This window comes from Calidris pugnax, unplaced genomic scaffold (assembly GCF_001431845.1).
Source record: "Calidris pugnax isolate Ruff unplaced genomic scaffold, ASM143184v1 scaffold317, whole genome shotgun sequence".
NCBI lineage: Eukaryota > Metazoa > Chordata > Aves > Charadriiformes > Scolopacidae > Calidris > Calidris pugnax.
The window spans coordinates 2,565,593-2,589,581 of record NW_015091111.1 but is presented as its reverse complement, the minus strand read 5'-3'; the positions used below and the strand labels follow the sequence as shown (position 1 = coordinate 2,589,581).

At 45.4% G+C, this 23,989-nt stretch overlaps 1 protein-coding gene across 1 annotated transcript in view; it reads right to left on the bottom strand.

Moving 5' to 3' along the window:
* Positions 1 to 22,500, bottom strand: part of LOC106897468 (THAP domain-containing protein 1-like) — a 37,128-nt gene extending 14,628 nt beyond the window's left edge. The window contains exons 1-2 of the mRNA XM_014958094.1: positions 22,491 to 22,500; positions 21,502 to 21,647 (exon numbers count right to left, since the gene is read on the bottom strand). Of these exons, the coding sequence (XP_014813580.1) occupies positions 21,502 to 21,647; positions 22,491 to 22,500 (156 nt within the window). The remainder of the gene's footprint in view (positions 1 to 21,501; positions 21,648 to 22,490) is intronic.
* Positions 22,501 to 23,989: the final 1,489 nt, after the last annotated feature.

The following is a 23,989-nucleotide window of genomic DNA, read 5'->3' as shown; positions in this document are numbered from 1 at the left end:
ACCCCCCCCCCCCAGTTTATCTTCAGTGGAACCTCAGTGCTTTTAAACATCACTCTTCATCCTTCAAAACTGTACCATGTTTTTTTTATACTTGTGCACACTTTTCACTAGTCCTTACAAGGATTCTTACTTCGTGACTTGATGTGCAGGCTGCCTTCTTGCCCTTCTGATCTGGTTTTGCATTCCAGGTGCAAACCCATGACAAACAAACATCCCTCTTTGTTTCTTTGCCCTAGGTGTATCTTCTGTTCTGAAGATTATGCAATCCCTTCCTTTGTCAGTTTTGGTTGGTGGATTTGCTTCTGTGCAAATCTTGATTGCTGCTCATCAGCCAATTTAGAATACACTTGAGCCGATGTCTTGATCTAGATGTAAAGTGCCTTCCTATTTAGGTGCTACAGCAAAATAGTTTGATTCATAAATGACTTTCATTTCTTTGAATTGTTATCAGATCTTTCCTGTCTTGGAGAGTGGGAGGAGGAGAGTTTGTGGTGAGAGAAGTCTTGTTCACTCCTTCCTTGGGCAGAGGGAGGAGCTTCCATCAGATCTGCTCCTGCTTGCTGTGAGTACGGGGGGCATACCCTGCTACGACTGATTAAAATGATGCCACTACTAGAAAAGTTGCTTACTTTACTCACCAGCATAGAACAGGTAGTGAAATTTGTCAGTGTCACAAGGTATCCAGACATGTCTGGGTGGTTGGTGAATGGTTGCAACTTTCACTGTGACTCCAGTTCGAGCCCATTTGGCAGTCTTAGGGAGCAATTCCCAAAACAGAAGTACTTTGCATACTTTGAGAAACGTAGGTGTTCGGGGGTGAGAAGTCCTGATTACTGAGAGGGGTGATTCTAGTGGTGGTGGAGACATTTTTGTCATGAGCCTTTGGTAGTCTTGCAAGAAGTAAATACCTCAAAGGATTTGGACATTTCACTCCATGTCATAAATTACTACTGCTGGTCATGCACTGTTCAAGATCAAAGGGTGGCCCTACTACAGTTCTCCGTTATCTTGGTTCGTGCTTATTTCTTTAATGAAGGAAGAGTCATGAGGCATCCTTTTTTGTTCATTTAAATATCTGATTGACTGCATCTGTCTCACCTTTGACAAAGGAGTCATCTCCCAAAGTTAAGCCCTGAGGTATTCTGCAGTTTGCAGCTGTTAAAGTGGAAATTCTATTTGGCAACTAATTTCTAATCAGTTACATAGCATGATAATACTTTCCCAATGGTTGTATAGTGTTGTTGCGTGGTGTCTGAAGTACAGATGCATGCTATGTCTGAATTACTAGTTGTGCTGAAAGTAGTGGCTTGGCTGCCATAACCTGACTCTTGGCCATTTGAATGCAGTAGCTTCTTAGAGTAAATTTCTCTATGTCTGAAATTAATATGCAAGAAAAAAACCCCATCTACTGGTAACATAAGTAATTCTTCAATGCATTTTATGTGTACTTCTTCTTCTGAAGTGTAAGTTAAAAAAGAAAAGGGATTAGTTACATTTTTGTTTATTCTTACGTGCAGCTGTAATTGCTGCTGGGTAATTTTGCTCTCTCCTTACTTGATTCTCTTAGTTTCTATGTTTAGCAAGAAGACACATTGGAGTATGGCATATCTGTGTACATATTTTATATGTACAAAACCACTACCAATTTCCAAGAATTTTATTTGGAGTTTTACTGTAACAGAGAATGAATGTTGAAGAGTTCCTAGGCTGTTTTGACACCCTTCGATAGCTTCATCCAATCAGTATTGTGTGCAGTGAATGTGCATCTTACAGCAGAGGTAGACAGTAAAATCTGCCAGAGATTCACCATTTTTAACATTTCACAAGACCTGTATCAGCAGAAAAAGCCTTGAACTGAAATCTTTCACAGTGCACAATAATGCTGAAAAAAATTTACTGATCTTTCTAATGCCACAGTCACTTGCTGTGGGGCTGCATCAGGGTCTGCTGTAGCTGATGCAGTATGATAAATGTTCCTGTGTCAAACTGCAGAATCTGAAGTTTCTTACAATGTTGTTAGCCTTACTGCAGATGGTGAATCTATACTGTGACAGTGTTGATGAATTTAATTGGAATTTATGGAGACTTAGGCCATTGCAGTGCATTATGGGAGACAAGAGGTCTTACTCATTCCCAGTTACTTCTGTCCTGTGTTTCAAAGGTCTCTCTTTTTTTATCCTGCCTATGAAGTGGCTTGCAGCTGTTTATGCTGTGAAACTTCTCGTAATGCGTGGTAGTAACTCCAAGGTGGGACAGAAGGAACTTCTGTGCAAAGTGGTCGTGTGTGACAAAATAAATGTAGGTTTCTGAAAAACACGGCAACGGTGAATGCATGGTGGAGAGCTGCTGTGTCTGTGTGTTGCTAAGAGAGTCTAGAAATGTTTGCACCTAATTCATAACGAGGGTGGCTCTCTGAGACAGCATCCTGTTGACTGGCTACAGGCACTGATCCTTCCTCCTTGCTTTAGTCTGGAAGTGCTTTTCCTAAGTTACCAGAAGGTTTGCTTCCTGCGTCAGCATAGTCACAAACTGGATCTCTGCTTGGATGTTGAAACAGTCCACTGCATGTAGGTCAATCAGACTGCGATGCTGTAGCTGTCTTCACAGGGTCCTGCTGAGGAAACAGTGGTGGGGAGAGGAAGGAAACCCGTCTAGGATCTGTATCTTCGCACCAACGCTGTGTTTTGCAATGCAACTTTCTATTGAGTAGCCTTTGCAAAAGTGTATCACTGATACAGAAGTGCTGAATCTTGGTCATGTGCCTGCTGGGAACATGAGGTCTTGTGCTGGAGTTCTGGTTTGGGTGCTATCCTCTCAACTCAGTGCCAGCCACTGATAGGGGAAAAGCCAGCAAACCTAAACTTTATAAACGAATCCTTCTAAAGCACACAGATACCCACAAACACATGCCAAGGTGATGTGCACAGACACTAGCACGCGTAGAGAAGGGCATGGTCAAATGGAGGAAATTTATTACCTGCAGCGGTACATGACGTGTCATCTTCATATCCTTTGTCGTGGTTGAGTTCTCCCAGAAGAAAACTAAGCTGCAATTCTTTGGGTGATTGCAAGGTGATTTTTGAGACTTCCAGTCAAATTGGAGGACTGTCAAATCCTGCAATGCTAAATTAACACAAAAAGATCATTTATTTTAAAGTCACATTTAGCCTTAGGGTAATCTGAGTCCCGCAGTTCACATGTAATAATTTGCTGCAAAGTGAAGGGAGGATTATTATAAATAATGTTCTCAAGGGAGTCACCCTAAATAATTACTTATCTGCTGTTTGCTCTGTTGTTTGTTATCTGAAGGTCTGTATCTGTAGTGTAGCTAGCTGTAAATTGAGCTTTGCTCTGAATTTCTAGTACTAGTAACAAACATGGTCTGCAATAGTTTAAGGAGTATGTGTGCTGGCTAAATGGCTTTTCTGGAGGAATTATGATTGCTGTAGGAATGCTTTGGAGTGATGGTTGACTATGAAGCCTTGCTAACACATGGAGATAATAGATATGACCAGTTCACTGTGCACTAATACACTGCTGGATTCTGATATTTAGCACGCTGCTGATAAGATTTACTTATACTGTTAAGTAACAGGTTAAGAGCTAGTTTAGGGTAGAATTCTAAGCCACCTATATAAGGTCCACGCAGTCTGGAGAGCTGTGTCACTGGAGATCAGTAACAGACCCTCCATCCAGCCCCAGGGAAAAAAAAAATATCTTTGGTTGCAGTTTTTGTTTGTTTTGGTTTTGGTTTTGCAAGTTTGGTTACTTCTCTAAATTTTCACTCTTCCCTTGAAATTTGTTTAAATAAATTTGAAAATATTTCTGCTAAGTACCTTGAAATATCTCTTGCAAATGTTCTGTTACAATCAGTGAGATTGTGGTATTCTGTCATGGACGGAGAAAGCTGAAGCTGTTATAAGTCAGGCTTCTCACTGCAACCCAGTTCTCAGACCACGGACTGAACATTTGAAAAATCATAACCAGTAGCTTGAACTCTGTAGAACTGTTTTATACCTTTTTCTTGTCCCTTCCAGACAGCTTCCCACTGCCCTGAGGGATGTGGGGCCCTCCTGCCCGACATGGAAAATTGACCTTTAAGAACAAAAAGTCTTTTAAAAAAAGGCTTGTAAAGGTAGTCTTGTGGTTCATGCTGAGCCTTTTAAAGGATAACATGTTGAGCTTGAGAACATTTCCCACACCTCTGTTTCATAAATCTCCAGATTTTCATGTAATGCGGGACACAAGCAATGTGGTAGCATAGAATAAAGTCAATGAACTGCTCCAGAGAGCATGTTTAGGATACCCTCCTTCCTTTCCCTGGTAACTGCTAGGGAAAGATACCAGTAGAAGCCACTGTTATAAAACTTAGCCTTCTTAATAGGGCCAGAGGTCGAACAGTTGTCTCTTCCAGCTTTTACCTTTCTGTCTTTTATAATATCCTTCATAGAATGGTGATAGAAATAGTGGGAACACACTGACTACTGTGGGGTTAAATAATCTTGTTATATATAACATGTCACGTAAGCTATGGCCATAAGTAGCTATTTATTCTATATCTATAGATATATGCCTATTCTATTTACAATCTGCATCATGACAGCTTCAGAACAGAGATTCCTACAACGCTGCCTAAGCATCATTACCAGTCCAAACCATTTGTGCCAGTGTCTAAAATGTAACTGTAAGTCCTTACAATGTTTGAAAGTCTTTCTGGACACATTGCAACTGAAATCACAGCACAAGCTGGTATGTCTGTGATATGATACCACTTTCCCAGCAGGCTAAAAGTGTGTAATAAACTCCACTTTTTTATTCCTTTCCCTATGATAATAGGGATGACAGTTGGGGGAATCAGCAACAGTAATTAAAAATGAAGAAATAAAATCTTTCTCTGATACAGTATTTAATGATAATATTTACTGTATGCGTAAGTGGCAGAAAATTAGGATTGCTCTTCATAATGCTTTTTAGCTTATTTTGGTTTTTTGTTACTACTGCTTAAGTGCCTTCTAAACTTCTCTTCTTTGGAAACTCTGCCCCTCCCTATTTGGCCCAATGACTGGTAATTTCACACTTACCCTTATTTATTTAAAGCCATGGCAACCACCATACTGAAATGTCATCAAGTGAAGCCCAGGTCTGAATGCTTACTGATGATGCAAAGGTCTGCTCTCTAATAAAATGTGGCCCATGAAGGATGAGCTCCCAAGGACAGCTACGCCCTGTCTTCAAGCATTTGCTCTAATTTCAAGGCTTTCCCATGTGGTGTTGCTCAACATGTAGCAAAACAAGTTCTTGCGAGCCCCTTGAGCATTCATCCACATGTAATAGATTAGATATTCAGTCTTCATTCATTTCCCCCTCTTCCTCCCTCCCGCCCCAAAGAAAGTCCACAAAAAACTCAACCAACCAAACAAACAAAAAAACCAAACAAAAACACACACACACACACACAAAAAAAACCAGAACAAAAGATGCAACACAAGCAAATCTTGGAGAATTGTTTTGCTTTCTTGCAAAGTGCTATTCATTAATTACAGAGACACTTAGTGCAGTTCTGACTTGTGAGCCATCAATGTAAACACTTACTTGCACCAGTGATTTTGCTTTGGTTTGCGCCTAGCTACTTTGTAGGGGACAAAGGGAAGGGAATAAGTGTTGCAATATAGTATTGTGCAATTCCTGGCTTTCAAACAGAAAATGATGAGCAAGTCTGCATAGGCCTCTCACCCACCAAAATCTGGCCACTGATTCTTACCACTCCCTCTCTTCTTAATTAGGAATGGGTCTACTGGCTTCTTAAGGACAGAAGAAGAGAAGGGTAGAGATCTTGAGAGCAGGCAGTATGCTGCCAGTTGTGCTGTGAGAGGCCCTGAGGCTCCCGGGCCTTAAAACTCATGTTAATCTGTTAGATTACTTCTAGTTTATGATGTCTGAAGGTAATCCTTAGGCTTCAGATACAGGGTCTTATCAGGAAAGGCAGCTGGGTCTGTATTACTGAATAAGTATTGTCAGTGAAGTAGCTCTTCAGCTTTCCATGTTTTTCAGTCTGTAGAGTTGTAGGACATTCTTCCAGGGCAGTTTCTGTTTCCTGGAGTGGTTCATCTAAGGCTGGCTTGTTCTTACCACAGCTTCTGCCTTGGCTGAAAATCTTTCTGAGGTTTAGGAGGCCATACATGTGCTGTGTGGTGTTTGTGATGGCTGATGTTGTAACACTCAGACCCCCTGAGAAAGGAGCAGCTCCAGATAGGTGCAGACCGGGCAAGTTGAAGTCTATCACTCTTTGAGCCATACGTCTTTGAACCTGTTGAACAGAGCAACTAACTCCCATCAGCTAAAAAGGAGAGAATTTTTGGGCAATAGGACCCAGCTTTGAAACCGCTCAGTGGCTTCTGGTGCCTGGTTCTTGCTGAATTTCTGCAATGCAGAAAATGGCGAATGCCCTGCAGTGTCATAAGCCTTGCAGTATTGTGGGCTGGGGCTGCTGCTAGGACCACACAAGTCTGGTGGTCCTCATTGGGCTTGCAGTTGTGCCACACGCTGATCAATGGACCAAAGGGATCTCCTGAAAAGGAGAACCAGCCCTTCCCTGCTGGGTAGCCACCAGCATCCCCAAGCTCTCTTTCTGTTCAAAAGGAGAAGTGTGAGCAAACTGCCACTTCCTACAGCTCTGAAATCTGAACTGGTTCTTCCCAGGCCTTCAGGCATGGCGCTGAAACTTTCCTTTTCAGGGTAGCTGTTCAAAACGAAAGGTGGAGACAGAGCAGTTCAGATTTGGCTTTGCTTTTCCAGCAGCTTACATGCCACTAGTCGGTGGGTGGTTGTCTGCCTACATCCTTTCCCGGGTTCTTGTAAGTTGGGTTTATGTGCACCTTCTTATTCTGCCTTATTAAATTAGCTGGCACAGAGGAAGCCTCTGAGAAACCCTTTCAAAATCTCTGCTTGGGGAAGAATTTTTTAAAATTGCTGTATTTGAATAGATTAAAAAAAAAAACCAAACCAAACCAAAACCCAAAAACCAAAAAACAAAAAACAAAACAAATGAACTTTGTATGGATACAGAAATACTTCCCCTTTTTTTTAAACCTGATTATTTTGGGGAACACTTCAAACAGGTGTGCTGGCAAGGACATTGCACATAGATGGAGGTAATAATAACAAAACAAAATTCAGTAGCTACTAATTTGCTGGATTTGGTCAGGAGAGGTTTGTCAAGGGCACTTCTGACAGCTTTTTTTCTGATACGGTGATTTTCTTTTAATGTAAACAGAAGCTACAGGGCTTAATAATATACAACTGAGGATTATGTCCATTGTAATTTTTTTATGTTACTTTTACGAACTACATAGTATTATATTTAAATACTTATTTCTGAGACAAAGTGGACAATATTAGTTGGCATCTTGCACTTGATTAAATGTAAAACATTTTCTTAATTTAGTGATGTGTTTAAAAGAATACTGTAACTTACAGAATATATAACGGTGATAACTGTGTTTACAATAATTTTCCAATTCCTACTGTTCAGTGGTAGCCAACTTGTTTAAGAATTAAAAGTAAGGCGTACTGCGATTGGCAATCTTGGAAAAATTAACTCAGTGCTGCTACCACTAAATAACGTGGAATGGATACCATGGGTTTAAATGGCAGCAGAATTGTATTTCAAGCCTCTGTCTTAAGTACTTACGACTAAAAGGCGACTTGCCTTGTGCTCATTTATGTATCCCTTTGTGTAGTACATCAGTTAGAAATCTGTTAATGGTTGATTTGTAACACTAGGACCTTTGTGGAGATCGCAGTGAATTTTTTGGTTTTGTTTGTTTCTGAACAGACACTTAAACATTTTGGAATGTATAACATTGATCCTTGTGCTGGAATTGTTTACATGCAAAAAGGTATTTATGATTTTTTGCAAACTGCAATGTGCAATTTTGTACATGTGTTTTAAACTAAAGAGTTTATAAGGAAGATATTGTATGTACAGTACTTGGACATGAGTATTATTTCTTTGATATAAATATCTAGAGGAAGATTAAAACTGCTTTATATTCATATTTTTGGCTGTGTTTTCATTATTTCAGCAAGAAATTTGAAAGTTAGCTTAAGGCATAGTTGTCATTTTGTTGGAAAATCCAACAAGAATTTGTTGACCTGGGCTTTTTAAAAAGTATTTTTAATCATGCTTAATATGCTGCTTCTTGCAATTGTATCAATATTTTGAAGTATGAGGAAGGAAGAATTTCTTCTTGTAAAAATGCTGTTCTTCAGGCTAACTTCCCTATATGCTAGAGCAGACGCAACTCAAAAAGTAAACTTTTTAAAAGAGCAAAAGAGGAGAAGAGAAATTCCAGCTCTGGTGACATCAGATTTCAGGCCATTACTAAGGAAACACTGACGGGAGTTGTCAGCACTGTGGGATGGGACTCCAGTTGCCCGTGTCTTGACTTTTCTGTTTCAGAGGAATGAGCGACATTAAAAACTTTTTGCCATTTAAGCTGTTGCTCCACATCTGGAGCAAATCTGTTGAATAAGTCAACTATTTTTCTTTCCCATGATCATTCTTCTGCTCATTGCTACGTCTTGACACATTCCCACAGGAGAGCTACTCGGTAAACATTGCCACGTGCTAGAAACACTTCTGAAGTCCCAGTTAGAAAGCTCCCCTGCTCTGGGAAGGCAGCTCTGCCTTCTGGATACATCCTTCCAAACTGAGTGACGAAGGGAAGGACTGAGTGCTAAGCCCCACCAAGAATGCTCTGAGGATGCCAAGTTCAAGCAAGAGTCGAGGAGCTTGGCAGAGCTGGTGGTGTTTGGTTACACCAGCTCACGCCCCAGCACATGGCTGGACTCTGGCTTGTTCTCCAGGGGTGCATAGGTTCCAGATCTGACTCTGAATCAGTGCTAGAGGGACTGGTTTCTTCTGGTTTGAGTACTAAGATTGCAGAAACACGCAGAAGTTAGAGAGGGGAAAAAAATGGAAGCTGTGAGCACAGTGTATTCAAGCTGTTATATGTTGGCACTTATGGTTTATGACCACATAATCATTCTGGTGTGGGATTAGTGTGACTTCTAAATGTGAACCATGCCTCCTTCAGTGTTCTGGGAGTTACTTAATGCTGTTTAATCTCCATGTCGTGCATGACTGCAGGCTGTGTTTCACACATGCTAGGCAGACTACTCCTTCTCAGATTTCCACTCTGCTCTAATCCAGATTACTTCCTGGACAGTCTGCAGCTCTCTTGCAAAAATCTTGGTGCTTTCCATACCAAATACAGAGGGGAGGCAGAACAACAAGATGGTGAGAGCCTTTAACACTTTGATAGAATCTTGAGGGTATTGTTGCTGATTTTGGATGTCTATCTGAGCTTCAGAGCCTAGTTCCATTGAGAAATGTTTTGAATATGGGGTACAGGAACTGATCTGCTTGCTCTCTTTAAGATTTCAGTTCTTCTGGCCTTGAGTGTCTCAGAGTGGTGCCTTCAGAAGTACTCAGGGAGGAGATAGTTCAGACTGATTGTGCTATATTACCCACAGGGTGTGGAGTAAAAGCTGGGTGCTTTGTATTGGTTGAATAACCCGAAGAATTCTGTTCATTTTTTTTGCTTCTGAGATGGTCACTTTCTCCTCCCCCTCTGTTTCTGGGGTACTTGCAAGAGTGGAACAGACACAGCCCTTCCAAAACCAGTGGCCTTCGGTAGTAATTCAACAAGTCATCACTTACCCCCGGGCACTGCCCATCTTCTAGACTAAGTGAGGCAAAGGCCCAATGGTGCTCTTGCAGTCTACTATTTTTTTCTTTCAAGGCTGGGTGACTCAGGTTCTGGCATATGCCCCTCAGGCAATTGCATCAGTTGCCAGAAGTCAAATAGTAAGTGACACACAAAAGCTATGAACTTCTTTCACTTGTCCTCATGTGGGCTGGTTACTTTCTGTTTCACCTGTAGCTGGCTGCATTACAGTGATTTTTAGAAGTTTTCCCTTTCTCTGGTGTGACATAGCAATGTGCAAGATATGACACACAAGTTGCATTGGGTTTCCCCCCACCAACTGTAAATGAGGTCAGGAAGTGTAAATGACAAGATTTCAGCACATTTGGGCAGATGTCTCATCATCTGAGCCATCCTGCCGAATCCAAAATTCATGCCTTTGTCATTTTTGCTGCAGTTCTCAAATGTCAGTTTCAGAAAGACCCTGCTGCATGGGAGGTGGGGAGCTGAAGACTGTAGCCAAGGAGTGAGTCAGTTCAGAGAGGTGGTTGGATGGATGGAGGTTCTTTCCTACTGTCAGCTTGTGGTCTGGACGTTGGACAGGGCTGGAGGCCTGATTCCTTAGAGTCCAAGTTGCAAAGGCCAGTCACAGCTCCCTGGATATGTGTCATGTCTCATGTTTGACTGCTATGGGTAATGTGTCCTAATGATTGAGTTTTGAAGGGTATCATCTCAAAGCTCATTCTCCAGAAATAAAGTAACCTGGACCAGGAGGTACAGGAGGAGACAAATAGGGCAGCCAGGTCACATTAGTTCTTACCATCTCCTTGCACCTTTTATTAATCTGTGGACCCACTAAGAGACAGCCACTCCCTGAGCCATAGTGTTGTGTTGAATAGTGTCCTGTTGTGCTCAGACCTAGCATCTCCTGTGCACTTGTAACCTGCAACACATCAGCTCTGAACACCACAATAACTAAGCTAAATAAGCCTGGGGTTCAATCTCCATCCTTTCCTCAGCTTGTTGCGGGTTTTTGGTTTTGTTTTTCTTTGGTCAAGCAAGTTTTTTCCTTTGGACTTGGTAGAGCAGTGTGTCTGCAGCTTCCACAGGGAGCTTGCTGCTCCTGGTGGCTGGCAGAGAGGACAGTGAACAACTCCAAGGCCCTGAGCTGTGAGCCAACTGAAAGGAGTATGAAATGGGTTGTTAACTGCAATCATTGCATCTGTTTAGCAATGCTTATTAAGCTAATCTTATCTCCGAAGAAGGTTTCCAGCTACCCATGGCCTGTGCTCTATGGTGGAAGAGCTGTTGCCCTGCATTACCCAATTTCTCAGCAAACAGCTGGACCTCCAGGGTTGCAGATGCTCCGCAAGTCCTGATGCTTATACAGAATTGCAGCAAGAAGCTCCTTGCCTTCCTCTGCGCCCCGTTCCCATCCTTCCTCTGTGCCTGAGCTTTCCTTCAGTACCTCCCACTCACTGCTTTTCTCTAACCCTAACGCTTCGTCTCCATCTGCTCCCGCCGGCTGCAGCTGGCAGCCTCCCCAGCTCCACGCTCCCCTCCCTCTCTCCTTGCGCTCCTCGCCCAGGTGTGTGGGGGTACTCCTCTGCTCTGCAGCTCGCTGAATACACCCTCCTGAAGCGAGAAGGACAGAGAGAGTGCCTACCGGCAGGAGCGTTCCCCTCCGCTGTTTCACCTCTTGGTGTTCAAAAGAGGAAAACCTCAGTTCCATGAACTGGCAAACTGACCAACCATCACAGCTGGAGAGGAAGGACACTGCCTGGCAAGTGAGTGCCGTGGGCACGCAAGGTCAGCATGCCGTGCTGTCGTCTGTGAGTCAGGACCAGGCTAAAGCCACAGTGAGAACGTGGCCCTAAAAACTTGGGTGGGCTCTGCAGACTTGCCCCTTGGCTCCAAGGAACTCTTGGACTTCGCTTCTCTTGAGGGTTTTTGTTTAGCATACTTAAATGGGGGAGAAAATGAAGGAAAATCCCAGAAGGAAAATTACGGAAAATTGAGACTAATGTAAATGCTTTGGGGTAAAACACCAGCATGGGGAGACTTGTAACTATTCCCCAAAACAGGCTTTAGAAAATCAGCAACTTGAAGGTAATTAAGAAAGCACTACAGAGGTGCCAGATTACCTCTGCTGTTTTGCCACAGGGCAAGGCTCTCCAGCGTTTGCAGTTGGATATTAAGTAAGAATTGGCTTAGGGGGTGTGTGTGTGTGTATTCCAGCTTTTTTCTCTCCTCACTGTATTCTTTTGAGGAAAGATGGAAATATAACTTCAGGTGCTGGCCAGCTGTGTTGATCTTGGGAGATTAACAACTGCCCCTCCTCATCTATAATTTCTCTTTCAAAATGCTTGCTCACTGACTATTCTGAAGTCTGTTTCTAGACTACCTGAGAGCATGCACTCTAGTTAAGACAGACCCAAGCCAAAACCCAGCTGTGCAAATGACTGGCCATTTTATTCGATCATTGAACTTCTTCAACCCTCAATATCCCCTTTGGATTGCCCTGTGCCCTTCTGAATGTGCTGGGGTCTCACTGATCACAGACTCTGGAGATTTTAAGGGACACTTGCCCATAGGCCACTGCTTGGAAAAGCCGTGTGGGCTTTCCAGTGCCTGCGTAGCTGTGGCTCTGGCAGCATGACTCATGACAAACCTTTCCCAATGCCTTACCGGTTAATACTTTCAGTTTCTTTAAATGAGACACGGGGCAAATGTGACTCATTGTCATTTTCAGGAAATGACAGATTGGCAAAGTGTGGCCCAGGGGAGTGCCCCTTGTGCTGTGCAGCTGGGATTGATGCACAGCCACCTCCTGCCCTCACTCCTTTTCCCTTCAACTTTCAAAATTAGCATCAGTACTTTCCTTTTGAAAGCCAAAACCAGGAGAGGCTTTCTAACCGGGCTGCATTGCATTTATGTGAAGAGAATGTACTGGGCTAGAAAGAGAAATTGCTTGAAGTGCAGAATTCACTGCGTGTCAAGCTGCACGCTGGCACTGCTGTGTTAAAACACACTCTGATTCCTCGCTTGCATGCACCAGCTTTGCAAGAAGCTGCAGGAAGGTGAGTCCCTCCTTCTTGAAGAGACTGGTAGTCATTACTGCTGGGGCACCACAGCGCTGGGGGCCAGGCTGGAGCATGGTATTTCCCCTTTTGTACTGCCTCACTCCATTGCAGCAGCCATACCGCCTCCTCCGAGCAGGCATCCTGGAGCAGACTGTGTCTGCCCGGCCAGGAACTGTTGCAGCAGCTGTAGCCTGACCACTCCGGTTGCTCTTCTTCCCCCGTGCTGGCCAAATTGAAATCATGTGGGGCCTTCTGCAAAGCCACTGCTCCACACCTATAGTTCTTGGGGTCTGCATCAGCGCTGGTGTTAGCCCTGCCTAAACTGCCCCAGGTGCATCAGGGCCATCGTTGCTGTCATGACACACAGGGAGCACTTCAGGCGTCTTTGCCCCGTTGCTGTGTATTAGGAAGGACCTGGCTGCACTTCTGAGGCTTTGCACTTGTGAGCTCCTCAAAAAAAAAGGAGAAAAGAGTACAGGGAACTTCATTTTTCACTAGATCAGGGCTCTTCCAAGGGGAGTAAGAGGTACCCAGCCAAACTGAGGAACCTTCTGTTGAGAGAGTCACGGGAAGGATGGACCTGCAGCTGCCTTAATTGCACAATTTCGCTGAGGGGAGACCCGGGTGGCCTGCCAGGCTGTTTCAGGCACACCACTCCTCATGGTCCACAACTAACCATTTTATCTAGCTTGAATCTCTTCATGGAAGCACAGCCTGGTGGAATAAATCTACGCACGTAATTAAATGCAGCCCTCCCTCCCAAAAGACAGTTCTGCTCACAAGGCACCTGCAGGCCAGTGAAAAAGCTGCAGCCCCAGGCCTCCACTCGTCTGGGCTTGCAGTAGAGACCAGAGTCCCAGCACAGGGGCTTAGGATTTACACAATAGTCCACGGAAAGCAGGCCTGGTGTCTCCCCCTTCTTTTTGCTTCCTGTGCTGGGCATGGCTGGCCAGGACACGCTTGTTGCAAAGGTGGGTTCGACAGCTTGGTCATCTCTGTCCCTGTGTCATCTCTTCCTCCTCCACCTTTGCCAGGGCTGGGGAAGGTGGGGAGGCAGGAGGGCAGTGCCCAGGGAGGGATACCGTGCCCTTCTGGTTCGGTATCTGTTTGAACACCCCGGGGGTGTGGGCGGAGGAGGCACAATGTTCAGGGCACTGAAGTGAGAACCTGGGCAAACAGGAGTGAGGTAGCGTCTGAGGCCACAGAGCAAATATTTGCCTGTAATGCACTTTGGCAGATAACTGAAAGGCAGCCAGCAAAGGGTGGAGAAGTCCAGTGGAGACAAGGCACTACTTGTTTTCTCAGCCATGCAGAGGACAGAAATGCAAAGCCAGGGCCATTGGGACCTCTCAAGCAGCCATAAAAGGTGAAAAACAGGAGTGGGCCAGTCACAGCTGGTCTACACTAAATGCCTAAATGCCCTCCAAGCACATGTATGAGCATAATCTTGGAGGTGGTTCACCTGCCTCTGGTCTGCTGCCTTGTTCCTCTGAGAAGCAGCTTTCCAAGCAGGAAGAGGGAGGGAAAAGACCTTCCTGTGCTGTCTCTCCTCCTCCACGTCTTCAGCAGGAGCTGCACATCACTGAGCTCCGGCTGGGAAGGTTGGAGTGGAAAGTAACACAAGCTGGAGCCAGCTCCTGATCCCATCTTGAGCCTCCAAACCTACTGTTTGCTTACTGCATGATCAAACAAACTGCATTTACCTCCTGCTGGGTCTGTGGCATTGAGTGTTCCATGATCCACCCAGCTGAAAACCTTTCTGCTACCTGGTAAGGTACAAGGGCAGATCATTCATCACTACCCTGCTTGTCCCTCTCCTCCCCCCAAAAAAGCACTGGACTAGGAAGAGTTAGACCTTCAAGGGATCAGATTTAAAAGGCAGAAAATTGTATTCTGTAGTGTCTTTTTCTGAGAAATAGCAAAACTTGGGCTCAGTCTGGATCAGCAATGTTCCGGTTGCAGTGAAAGGGTGACTTTCTTCCTTTTTTGGACCTGGTTTTGCTGTTTGCAAAACCTGTGTGTATCCTGCTTCCTCAGACAGATTTGGTAGCACAGGGGAAGCTTCATCCTGGTGGTAACGGCTGTCATGGCCCCAGAAGTGGGTGTCGTGATGTGTCTGTGTCCTTGTGCCCCCCAGCACCAGGAACCACTGGACAAAGGACCCCTGGCTCCAGGCCAGGCAGGGAACACAAAGGCAACCTTGTGTTTGAAACTGCCCCTCTCTGAAAAGATTTCATACATTTCTCAGTTTTCTCCCACTTATCCCTTCACTGTGAAAATCCACATCGTGTTAGTCACCACCTTTGTGTTCAGGGGTGAAAAGCTGTTAATGTACAGTTGTATCCCTGGAGGAAAACCTCTTGGACCCTCTGGAAATGAAGAGGGGCAGAATTATACTCTCCAGCACCTGAAAAAAAAAAGAGAAATGCTCTTATTTCCCTGAGGGATGGTTCGCCCTCCATCCCTGGACTGGAGAATATTTCCTCCCTGCAGTATCTGCTGGGGGTAGGAGGAGACCACATTGTGGGGAGCCCCACGTGAGGTCCAGCCAACACAACCTGCCCCACTCCCTGTGCCGTTGTCTTTCTCACCACCTCTGGGCTGCACAAAGGCCATGGCAGAACAGGTTCTGCCCCAGGGAAAAATCCTGCCCTTGCAGGCATCCATCCCACACGCCCCGAGGGAGAACCCTGGGGGAGGAAGGGCTGTTGGTACTGTGGGGAAGGAGGTCATTTTCTCAACCAAGCAGTGCTTCCTGCAGAGTAATGCAAAGGATTTTTGTCTGTTTCTTTTCACTCCCTCGTGGTCCCAAATCTGTTGCAAGCTGAAAACATGATAACAGACTTCGGGAAACTGCTGGTCCGTGGGGCCATTTGACACAAGCTCCCTGGTTGACAGCAGCCAGCACTTCAGAAAAGAGTAAGGTGGGATAAAAGATCTTCTTCCCTCTCCTGCTGAAGAGCATTTGGGAACTTTTGGATGGGAGGGTTGCTCTGGGGCCTCCACATTTAACAGTTCCCATGGAACTTGTGTCACGGATTTGTTTAGAAGCTTTCAGAAGCTGCTGATGTTACAAACTCCTGATGTCACCAGCTTTGGCAGCAGAAGTTAACCGTGCAGCTTGTGAAGCAGCTCATTATTTCACTGAGCTTAGGACCTATTCTCTGCTAACTCCGTGAGGTGTTAGACCTGGTGGCATGAGAAGCAGTGAATCGTCATTTCCCTGTTCACATTCCAGCAGCACACAGTAGATATGGTAAAAAACAACAACAAGTGCCAGTAGCAGGCAACTCCCTGATAAAGGGCATTGAGGCACCCATCTGCCGTCCTGACAGGGAGTCACTGAGGTATGCTGCCTTCCAGGAGCTAAGGTTAAAGGTGTTGCCAAGAGGGTGCCACAACTTGTCAAGAACATGGACTACCAGTCCTTGTTACTCTTTCATGTAGGCATGAATGACACTGCAAGCCAGAACCTGGGCAGAATTAAGAAAGATTATAAAGCCCTGGGGGTGCAAGTGAAAAAAATTGGCGCCCAAGTTATATTTTCCTCCATTTTCCCAGTTGGAGGAAAGGGAGCATCCAGAAATGGATGGATAATGCATATCAACTCTTGGCTATGTGGTTGGTGCCATAGTGAGGGTTTTGGTTTTTATGACAACGGGATGTTCTTTAATGAACACTGCCTGTTAGAGAGGGATGGGATCCACCTGTCTAGAAGTGGCAAGGGGACCTTCGTCAGCAGGCCGGCCGACTTGGTAAGGAGGACTTTAAACTGGAGGACTTGAGAGTGGGGTCCAGGGTGGCAATGCTCACGCCAACTTAGCCAACTGGGGAATAAGCCAGGCCAACCAGAACAGGGACAAATGTTCCTTAGCTGGCTCCCAAGATGAGATCCAGAAAGCCAGCCACCTCAAGGGCATGAATGACTGTGGTGGATCCCCTTCTACCCCTCTAGGGAAACCTGCACACTCGACTGCCTCTCTGAAATGCTTGTGAACCAATGCATGCAATATGGGGAATAAACTGGAAGAACTGGAGGTCTGTATGTGGTTGCAGGGCAACAACCTCATTGCAATTCCAGAGATATGGTGGGATAGCTTGCATGACTGGAATGCCATCATGGATGGCTACACACTTTTTAGGAAAGACAGACCAGTGGGCGGTGGTGGTGTAGTTGCTCCTTATGTAAGAGAGCAACTGGAATGTAGCGAGCTCTGCCTAAGGGTGGATGAAGAACATGCTGAGAGCTTATGGGTAAGAATTAAAGGGCAGGCTAATATGGGAGACACTGTTGTGGGTGTTTACTACTGGTAAACGACCGGTTCAGGAAGAGGAAGTCGATGAGGGCTTCTACAGTCAGCTGGAAGCAGCCTCATGATCACAGGCCCTGTCAACCACCCTGACATTTGCTGGAAAGACAACATAGCCAGGCATGCATCCAGAGATTTCTGCAAAGAATTTACAATAACTTCTTGACACAAGCAGTGGAGGAACCAAGGAGGAGAGGTGCTCTGCTGGACCTTGTACTAACAAACAAAGGTCTGGTTGGGGATGTGAAGGCTGGGGATAGCTTTGGCTGTCGTGACCATGAGATGGTGGATTTCAGGATTCTGCATGGAAGAAGCAGGGCAAAAAGTAGAATTACAACCCTGGACTTCAGGCGAGCTGACTTTGGTCTCTTCAAAGACCTGCTTAAAGGAACCCCAGGGGCCAAGGCTCCAGAAGGAAGCAGGGTGCAAGAGAGCTAGTTAATATTTAAGTACCACTTCCTCCAAGCTCAAGATTGGTGCATGCCTAGAAGCAAGAAATCAGGCAAAGGAGTCAGGAAACATGCATGGATGAGCAAGGAGCTTCTGAATAAACTCAGATGGAAGAAGTAGTTTACAAAATGTGGAAAAAGGGATGGGCCACTTGGGAGAAATACAGGAGTGTTGTCAGAGTACGAAGGGATATATAAAGGAAGGCTAGGGCCAATCTGGACCTGGCAAGCGATGTCAAGGACAATAAGAAGGGTTTCTTCAAATACATCAGCAGAATAAGGAAGACTAGGGAAAATGTGGGCCTGATGCTGATTGATGTAGGTGCCCTGGTGCTGGAGGATGCAGAGAAGGCACAGTTACTGAATTTGCTCCAGTATTTACTGCTAAGGCCACCCCCCAGCAGCCCCAGACCCTGGACGTAGGAGAGAGAGCCTTGAGTAAGAAACACCCTCCCTCCGTCGCAGAGTAGCGGCTTAGAGATCATTTAGGCAAATCTGACACCCACAAATCCATGGACCCTGATGGGATGCACCCATGAGTGCTGAGAGAGCTGGCAAATGTTATTTCAAAGCTGCTCTCCATCATCTTGGAAAAGGTCACGGAGAACTGGAGAGGTGCCTGAGGATTGGAGGAAAGCCAATGTCACACCAGTCTTCAAAAAGGGCATGAAGGAGAACTACAGACCAGTCAGCCTTACCTCCATCCTGGGAAAAGTGATGGTACAGCTCATCCTGGATGTCATCTCTAAGCATATGGAGGAAAAGAAGGTAATTGGGAGTGGTCAACATGGGCTCACCAGGGGGAAATCATGCTTGACCAACCTGATAGCCTTCTATGATGGGTAGATAAGGGGAGAGAAGTACATGTTGTCTACCTTGGCTTCAGCAGAGCTTTTGAGACAGTCTCCCATAATGTCCTCATAGGTAAGCTTAGGAAGCGTGGGTTAGATGAGAGGACAGTGAAGTGGATCGAGAACCAGCTGAATGGCAGAGCTCAGATGGTTTGTGATCCGTGCAGAGTCTAGTTGGAGTTCTATAGCTAGTGGTGCTCCCCAGGGGTCAGTACTCGGTCCAGTCCTGTTCAATCTATTCATCAATGACCTGGATGAAGGAAGGGATGGGATGTACCCTCAGCAAGTTTGCTGATGATACAAAACTGGGAGGAGTGGCTGACACACCAGAAGGCTGCCATACGTGCTGCCATACGGTGAGACCTGGACAGGCCGGAGACTTGGGCAGAGAAGAACCTCATGAAATTAATCAAGGCCAAGTGTAGGGTGCTGCACCTGGGGACAAATAACCCTGTACACTGGTACAGGTTAGGGGCTGACCGGCTGGAAAGCAGCTCTGCAGAGAGGGATTTGGGAGTCTCAACAACTTCTTGACTGTGAGGCAGCAGTGTGTCCTTGTGGCCAAGAAAGCCAGTGGTGTCCAGGGGTATACTAAAAGGAGTGTGGCAAGCAGGTCGATGGAGGTCATCCTCTCCCTCTACTCTTTCCTGGTGAGGCCATATCTGGAGTATCTGGAGTACTGTGTTCAGTTCTTGGTCCTCCACTTCAACAACAGGGAACCATTGGAGAAATCCAGAGGAAAGCTACGAAGATGATCAAGGGAATGGAACACCTTTCTTATGAGGAAAGGCTGAGACCTGTGTCAGTTTATCCCAGTCGATGGAGGTCATCCTCTCCCTCTACTCTTTCCTGGTGAGGCCATATCTGGAGTATCTGGAGTACTGTGTTCAGTTCTTGGTCCTCCAGTTCAACAACAGGGAACCATTGGAGAAATCCAGAGGAAAGCTACGAAGATGATCAAGGGAATGGAACACCTTTCTTATGAGGAAAGGCTGAGACCTGTGTCAGTTTATCCCAGAGAAAAGAAGACTGAGGGGGGATCTTATCAATGCTTATCAATATCTAAAGGGCAAGTGTCAAGAACATGGGGCCAGACTTTTTTCAGTGGTGCCCAGCAACAGGACAAGGGACAACGGGCACAACCTAGAACATAGAAAACTCCACCTTAACTTGAGGAAAAATTTCTTTACTTTGAGGATGCCAGAGCACTGGAACAGGCTGCCCAGAGAGGCTGTGGAATCTCTGCCTTTGGAGATATTCCAAAACCCCCCTGGATTCATTCCTGTCTAGCCTGCTCTAGGTGAACCTGCTTTGGCAAGGGGTTGGACTAGACGATCTCTGAAGGTCCCTTCCAAACCCTGCAATTCTCCTCTGCTGTACCTTCTTAGTACCTAAGAGGCTTAGTACCTTTGCCATGTCCTGGCACAGAGCTGTTCCATACTTCCAGCTCCTTGGAGTCTGTCCTGTAACTGCACCCATCTTAAGATGGGGAGATCAGAAGTAGGTGGAGGGCTCGTGATGCAGACACACCAGAGAATTTATTACTTACCTTATTTCCCTTCCTTGTAATTCCCAAACTTTTGTTTCCTTTTCTGACCACTACTGGGCATATCAAACCATTCACAGAACATCCTGGGTTCCTTATTGAGTGGCAACAGCTGACGTGAAGTCCATCAGTCTGCAGCCATGGCAAGGGCTGCTGTTGCCCCATGCACACTACTTCATGTTCGTCAAAGCTGAGTTTCACCTGCCACTTTAATTCCCAATTACTTTGATGTTTTGGGAGCCTTCTGCTGTCATTAAGTAAAGAGATACAGCTTGATAGTTTTCTGGCTGCCAGGTAAAGCTTGAAAACAGAAGTAAGAAAGCAGGATCCCTGAGTTTGCAAAGAGTCTGAAACAAAAGCATAAAGGTATAACTTACCCTGTCCCCAGCACAGCCAAAATTGCTACTTGTCAGAAAAACAGGGAGGAAGGATTGATTTGCAGAGATCTACACCATCCACTCTTGTTTGAGTTGCTTTCATTTCAGGGCAGCCTTTGGAGCTGATTATGCCTTTGTAAAACCTAAAGCTGCTCCAAACCCTGGATTGCACTTCAGCACCCAGTGTTGTTGCTGGGGAGTGGTGACTTTCCCCACAGCAGATGGAGCACTCATGTGACACTCTGTACACTATGTATCATCTATTTACATCTTTTTTTACATTAGCAACAGATGGCTTGGCATAATTATTTTTTTTAAATTAGGGGGAAAATGTATCTAAAACTTTACGAATTATCTGGAGCCTATGGCTTTTACTCTTACAGCACCAGTGCTGAGGTCTCTAACAAGAGGACCTCTCTCATCCTTCCATTGCCTTCTGTGAAGAGGTGTCAGACTAAAGGAACAGGTAGAGAGGATCACAGTAAGAAAGCAGAAACTCTCCTAGTCATGCAAAGGGGAGAGGAAAAGGCAGCTCTGAAGCAAAAAATACAAGAGGGAGAAGAAATGGATTTATGGGCAGTAGTAGGAGGGGAGGGGAAGAGGACAAACGTTAGTGCTGATAAACCCTACCTTCAAAAGCTGATCCTACTCAAGTCCTACAAAAGCATGAGCATGCTTCAGAAATATAAAACTTAGTAAAACATGAGTTCAACAGTTGGTTTCTTCTTGTTCCTCTTCTGGCATATAAGGCTGTAGGTACTGGGTCCCTGCTATCAAATTTTTCTCAGGAAATATGAGGCTTGGTGGGGAGGAGGGTTAATGTAAACCAGGACTTTCCCATCCTCACATGACTCCCAAAGCTGGGGCTGTAAGCAAGCTTCACTTGACTTAACAGTACGTTGCTGTCAGAAAAAAGAAGAGGTATTTATTAAGGCCATGGGAAAAGATACAGAATAGACCAAGAGCAGCCAAGGTACTGAGATCTCTTTATCAGATTACATTTGCCTGGAAAACAAAGGTCTTTGGTTGACTAGGGATGAAAAACATCCCAAAAATTGCCGTATGCAAGCATCATCCTTGTGCAAGGTGTGAAGCCTCATGCACTGGCAGGGTGAAAGGCTGCTGCCATCTGTTGGGAGGTGGCTGGGGCTTGGAGAGGGTTGTCAGAGGAGTACCTGAGAAGGCTGTTGGGACACAGGGGGTTTAATCTGCATCCTTACTGCCAAGGGCTGTATCAGAGGGAAGGAAGCCTTCCATGGGGTAGTGCATCTGTACACAGCCTCATCAATGCTGTAGTACTGTCCATAGGCGAGTATCTGATCTGCCTTGCGCCAACAGGAAGGAAAAGAGTATAGCTTCCGGTATATCTGGAAAATATTTTTGACTGCAACAATCCCTGAGAAACATCTCTTGGAGACCGACCACACAGGTAATACCAAGATGTGTGGACAGAGCTCTGGGCAAAGGCTGCAGGACTTTTCACCAGGTGGTGAAAGGACCCATGGGTGCTACATTTGTAAGGAGGTCTTTCCCAGCTCAGGCATGTACATCTCCTGTCTGAGATGTCATTCTTTTGAAAGATTATTTTGACCCATGGACCTTTGCTGAGGTAAATCAAATTATGTGCCTACTGGTTCTTGCTTGGTGTTTCTTAGCAAGTAAACATGGTATGGTGGGTGGATGCAAAGCTAGTTTACATTTTTGCGCTAGTTTTACTCCTCTGTAAATCCTACTCAGTAATGACTAATCCCCAAGTTGATTCCCTTTTCCCATTCGGATTATTTTATTTTCAATAGATTTTGGTACTTTATAAAATTTAACCATTTAGGGTCTACCTGTTGTGATTTTTCACATGCTATAAGGACAAGTGGCTGGTTCTATGGCAGTACCCCAATACTGCTTATGTATAGCAGCAAATCCCAAGTTTATGGTAAAAGCAAAGGGAATGGAGATTATAAGATACAGCCCTCCCAAGAAAGCATAAATACTTAAAGAAAATGCACAGAAAGAACAGATTGCAAAAGAAACTATGGCAAATGCCTACAAGACATCAGGTGAGACACCAAGACTAGGTCCACCACCCTGAGAAGTCCACCCATCCAGGATCTATTCATGAAGCTTCCCATAATGGCAGGGACAGGTTGGGCCATGTAGCCTCACTTACCTGCCATCATCTTTACCAGAAACAACACTATCCAGGAGTCACACCCCTGGCCAAAGCAAAGAGGACACAAACCAGCTGATGCTATGCTCCTTTTATAAAGAGTTGTGCAACTAACCAATTCCTGCTAGGTTCAGGTTACTTTGTCTGCAGCAGCTCAAAGAAAGGCAGCAACAGACACCCTGAGAAGCTAGGCATCCCTCAAGAAAGCTGGAGGGACCTGCAGACACTTCAAGGAGCAGACTGTGAGAAGACCCACCCTCATAACAACCCCACTGGCTCCCAGGGGTACTGGGTCACCTGCCACCTCCAGCTCAGCACTGGCCCCAGGGATCAGCTTGCCTCTCTGGCATGTGGTGAAGCTGCTCTGCAGCACTGAGTATGCAGTGGGGCAGATCTTGGCTTGCTATGGCTCTCCTCCATCAGCTCACTGATGCTGAGACCCATTGCCCAGGCTGCAGCTGCTCTCTGGCCTTGCATTTGGCTGTTGCATACTCCTCATGGAATCAGCATGGGCCTCTGTTAGGATCTGATCTCATCACCCTTTGCAAGGCGGCATTCCTTAATCAGAACTGTTCTTTGAGGCATTTCCTGGCAGGCAGGTGGTCCCCTGGCTCACTCTGTCCTTCTTTCTCCTCCAAAGGGTAAAGTTCTGACCACTTCTTTCTCCTGTTCCTGGCAATGAGATACCAGCAATCTCCTGGCTTATGAGGAGATGTTTCAGCTATTCCCTACATCCCTTTGCCCCAGATCTACCCTGATCTTTGCAGTGCCCCTGTGAGTCAGTGAGGCACTCCGTATGGGTAGCAGCCCACCGTGGAGCGGGAAGGACAGGAAAAGTTCTGCTAGCATGGATACTTCTGCTGGAGATCTAAAATTGCTGCTATCAATTACCCATTTCTTTTGAGCAAGGTGAAATGAATCAACAGCAGAGATCTGAATCCAGGAAAGGGTTTGCCTAGCAGCCTAGAACAGGAAGTTTGCGGGATTTGCAGAGAAGCAACTTTTCCAACACTGTGTTGCCAGTGCTTGTGGTTTTAATCATGAGGGTTTTTTTCTAGGGCTCTTGCAGTTGGAAAGTGATTACCAAGTTCTCTCTTTTTCTTTTCATATTGAGACAGTCCTTGCTTGTGGGAGCTCTGAACAAAACCATGAGAACAAGAACCCCAGGGGCTCAAAATACCTGTATATAAACATAGGGTAACACCACAGACATATTTTCAAAGCAATGCCTTGTTTTTCATCAAGAAAAGACTTGCACCCAACAACCTCAGCAACAGAGAAAAACCAGTCTCTCCAGACCTGACTGAAACTATATGCAACAGCTCTTCTCCCAGCCCTGCCTAGCTGGAAGTCTGCTTTGGTGCTGTGCTTCTTTTGGTCTTCATTACCCACTTGCAGTTGTCAAACCAGGAGGCATTGCTGAAGGAAGTTACAGGCATAAGCCAAAAGATTGCTGGACTTCAGATCCTTCATCTTTCTTGGGAAAAGGCAGCAGCCCC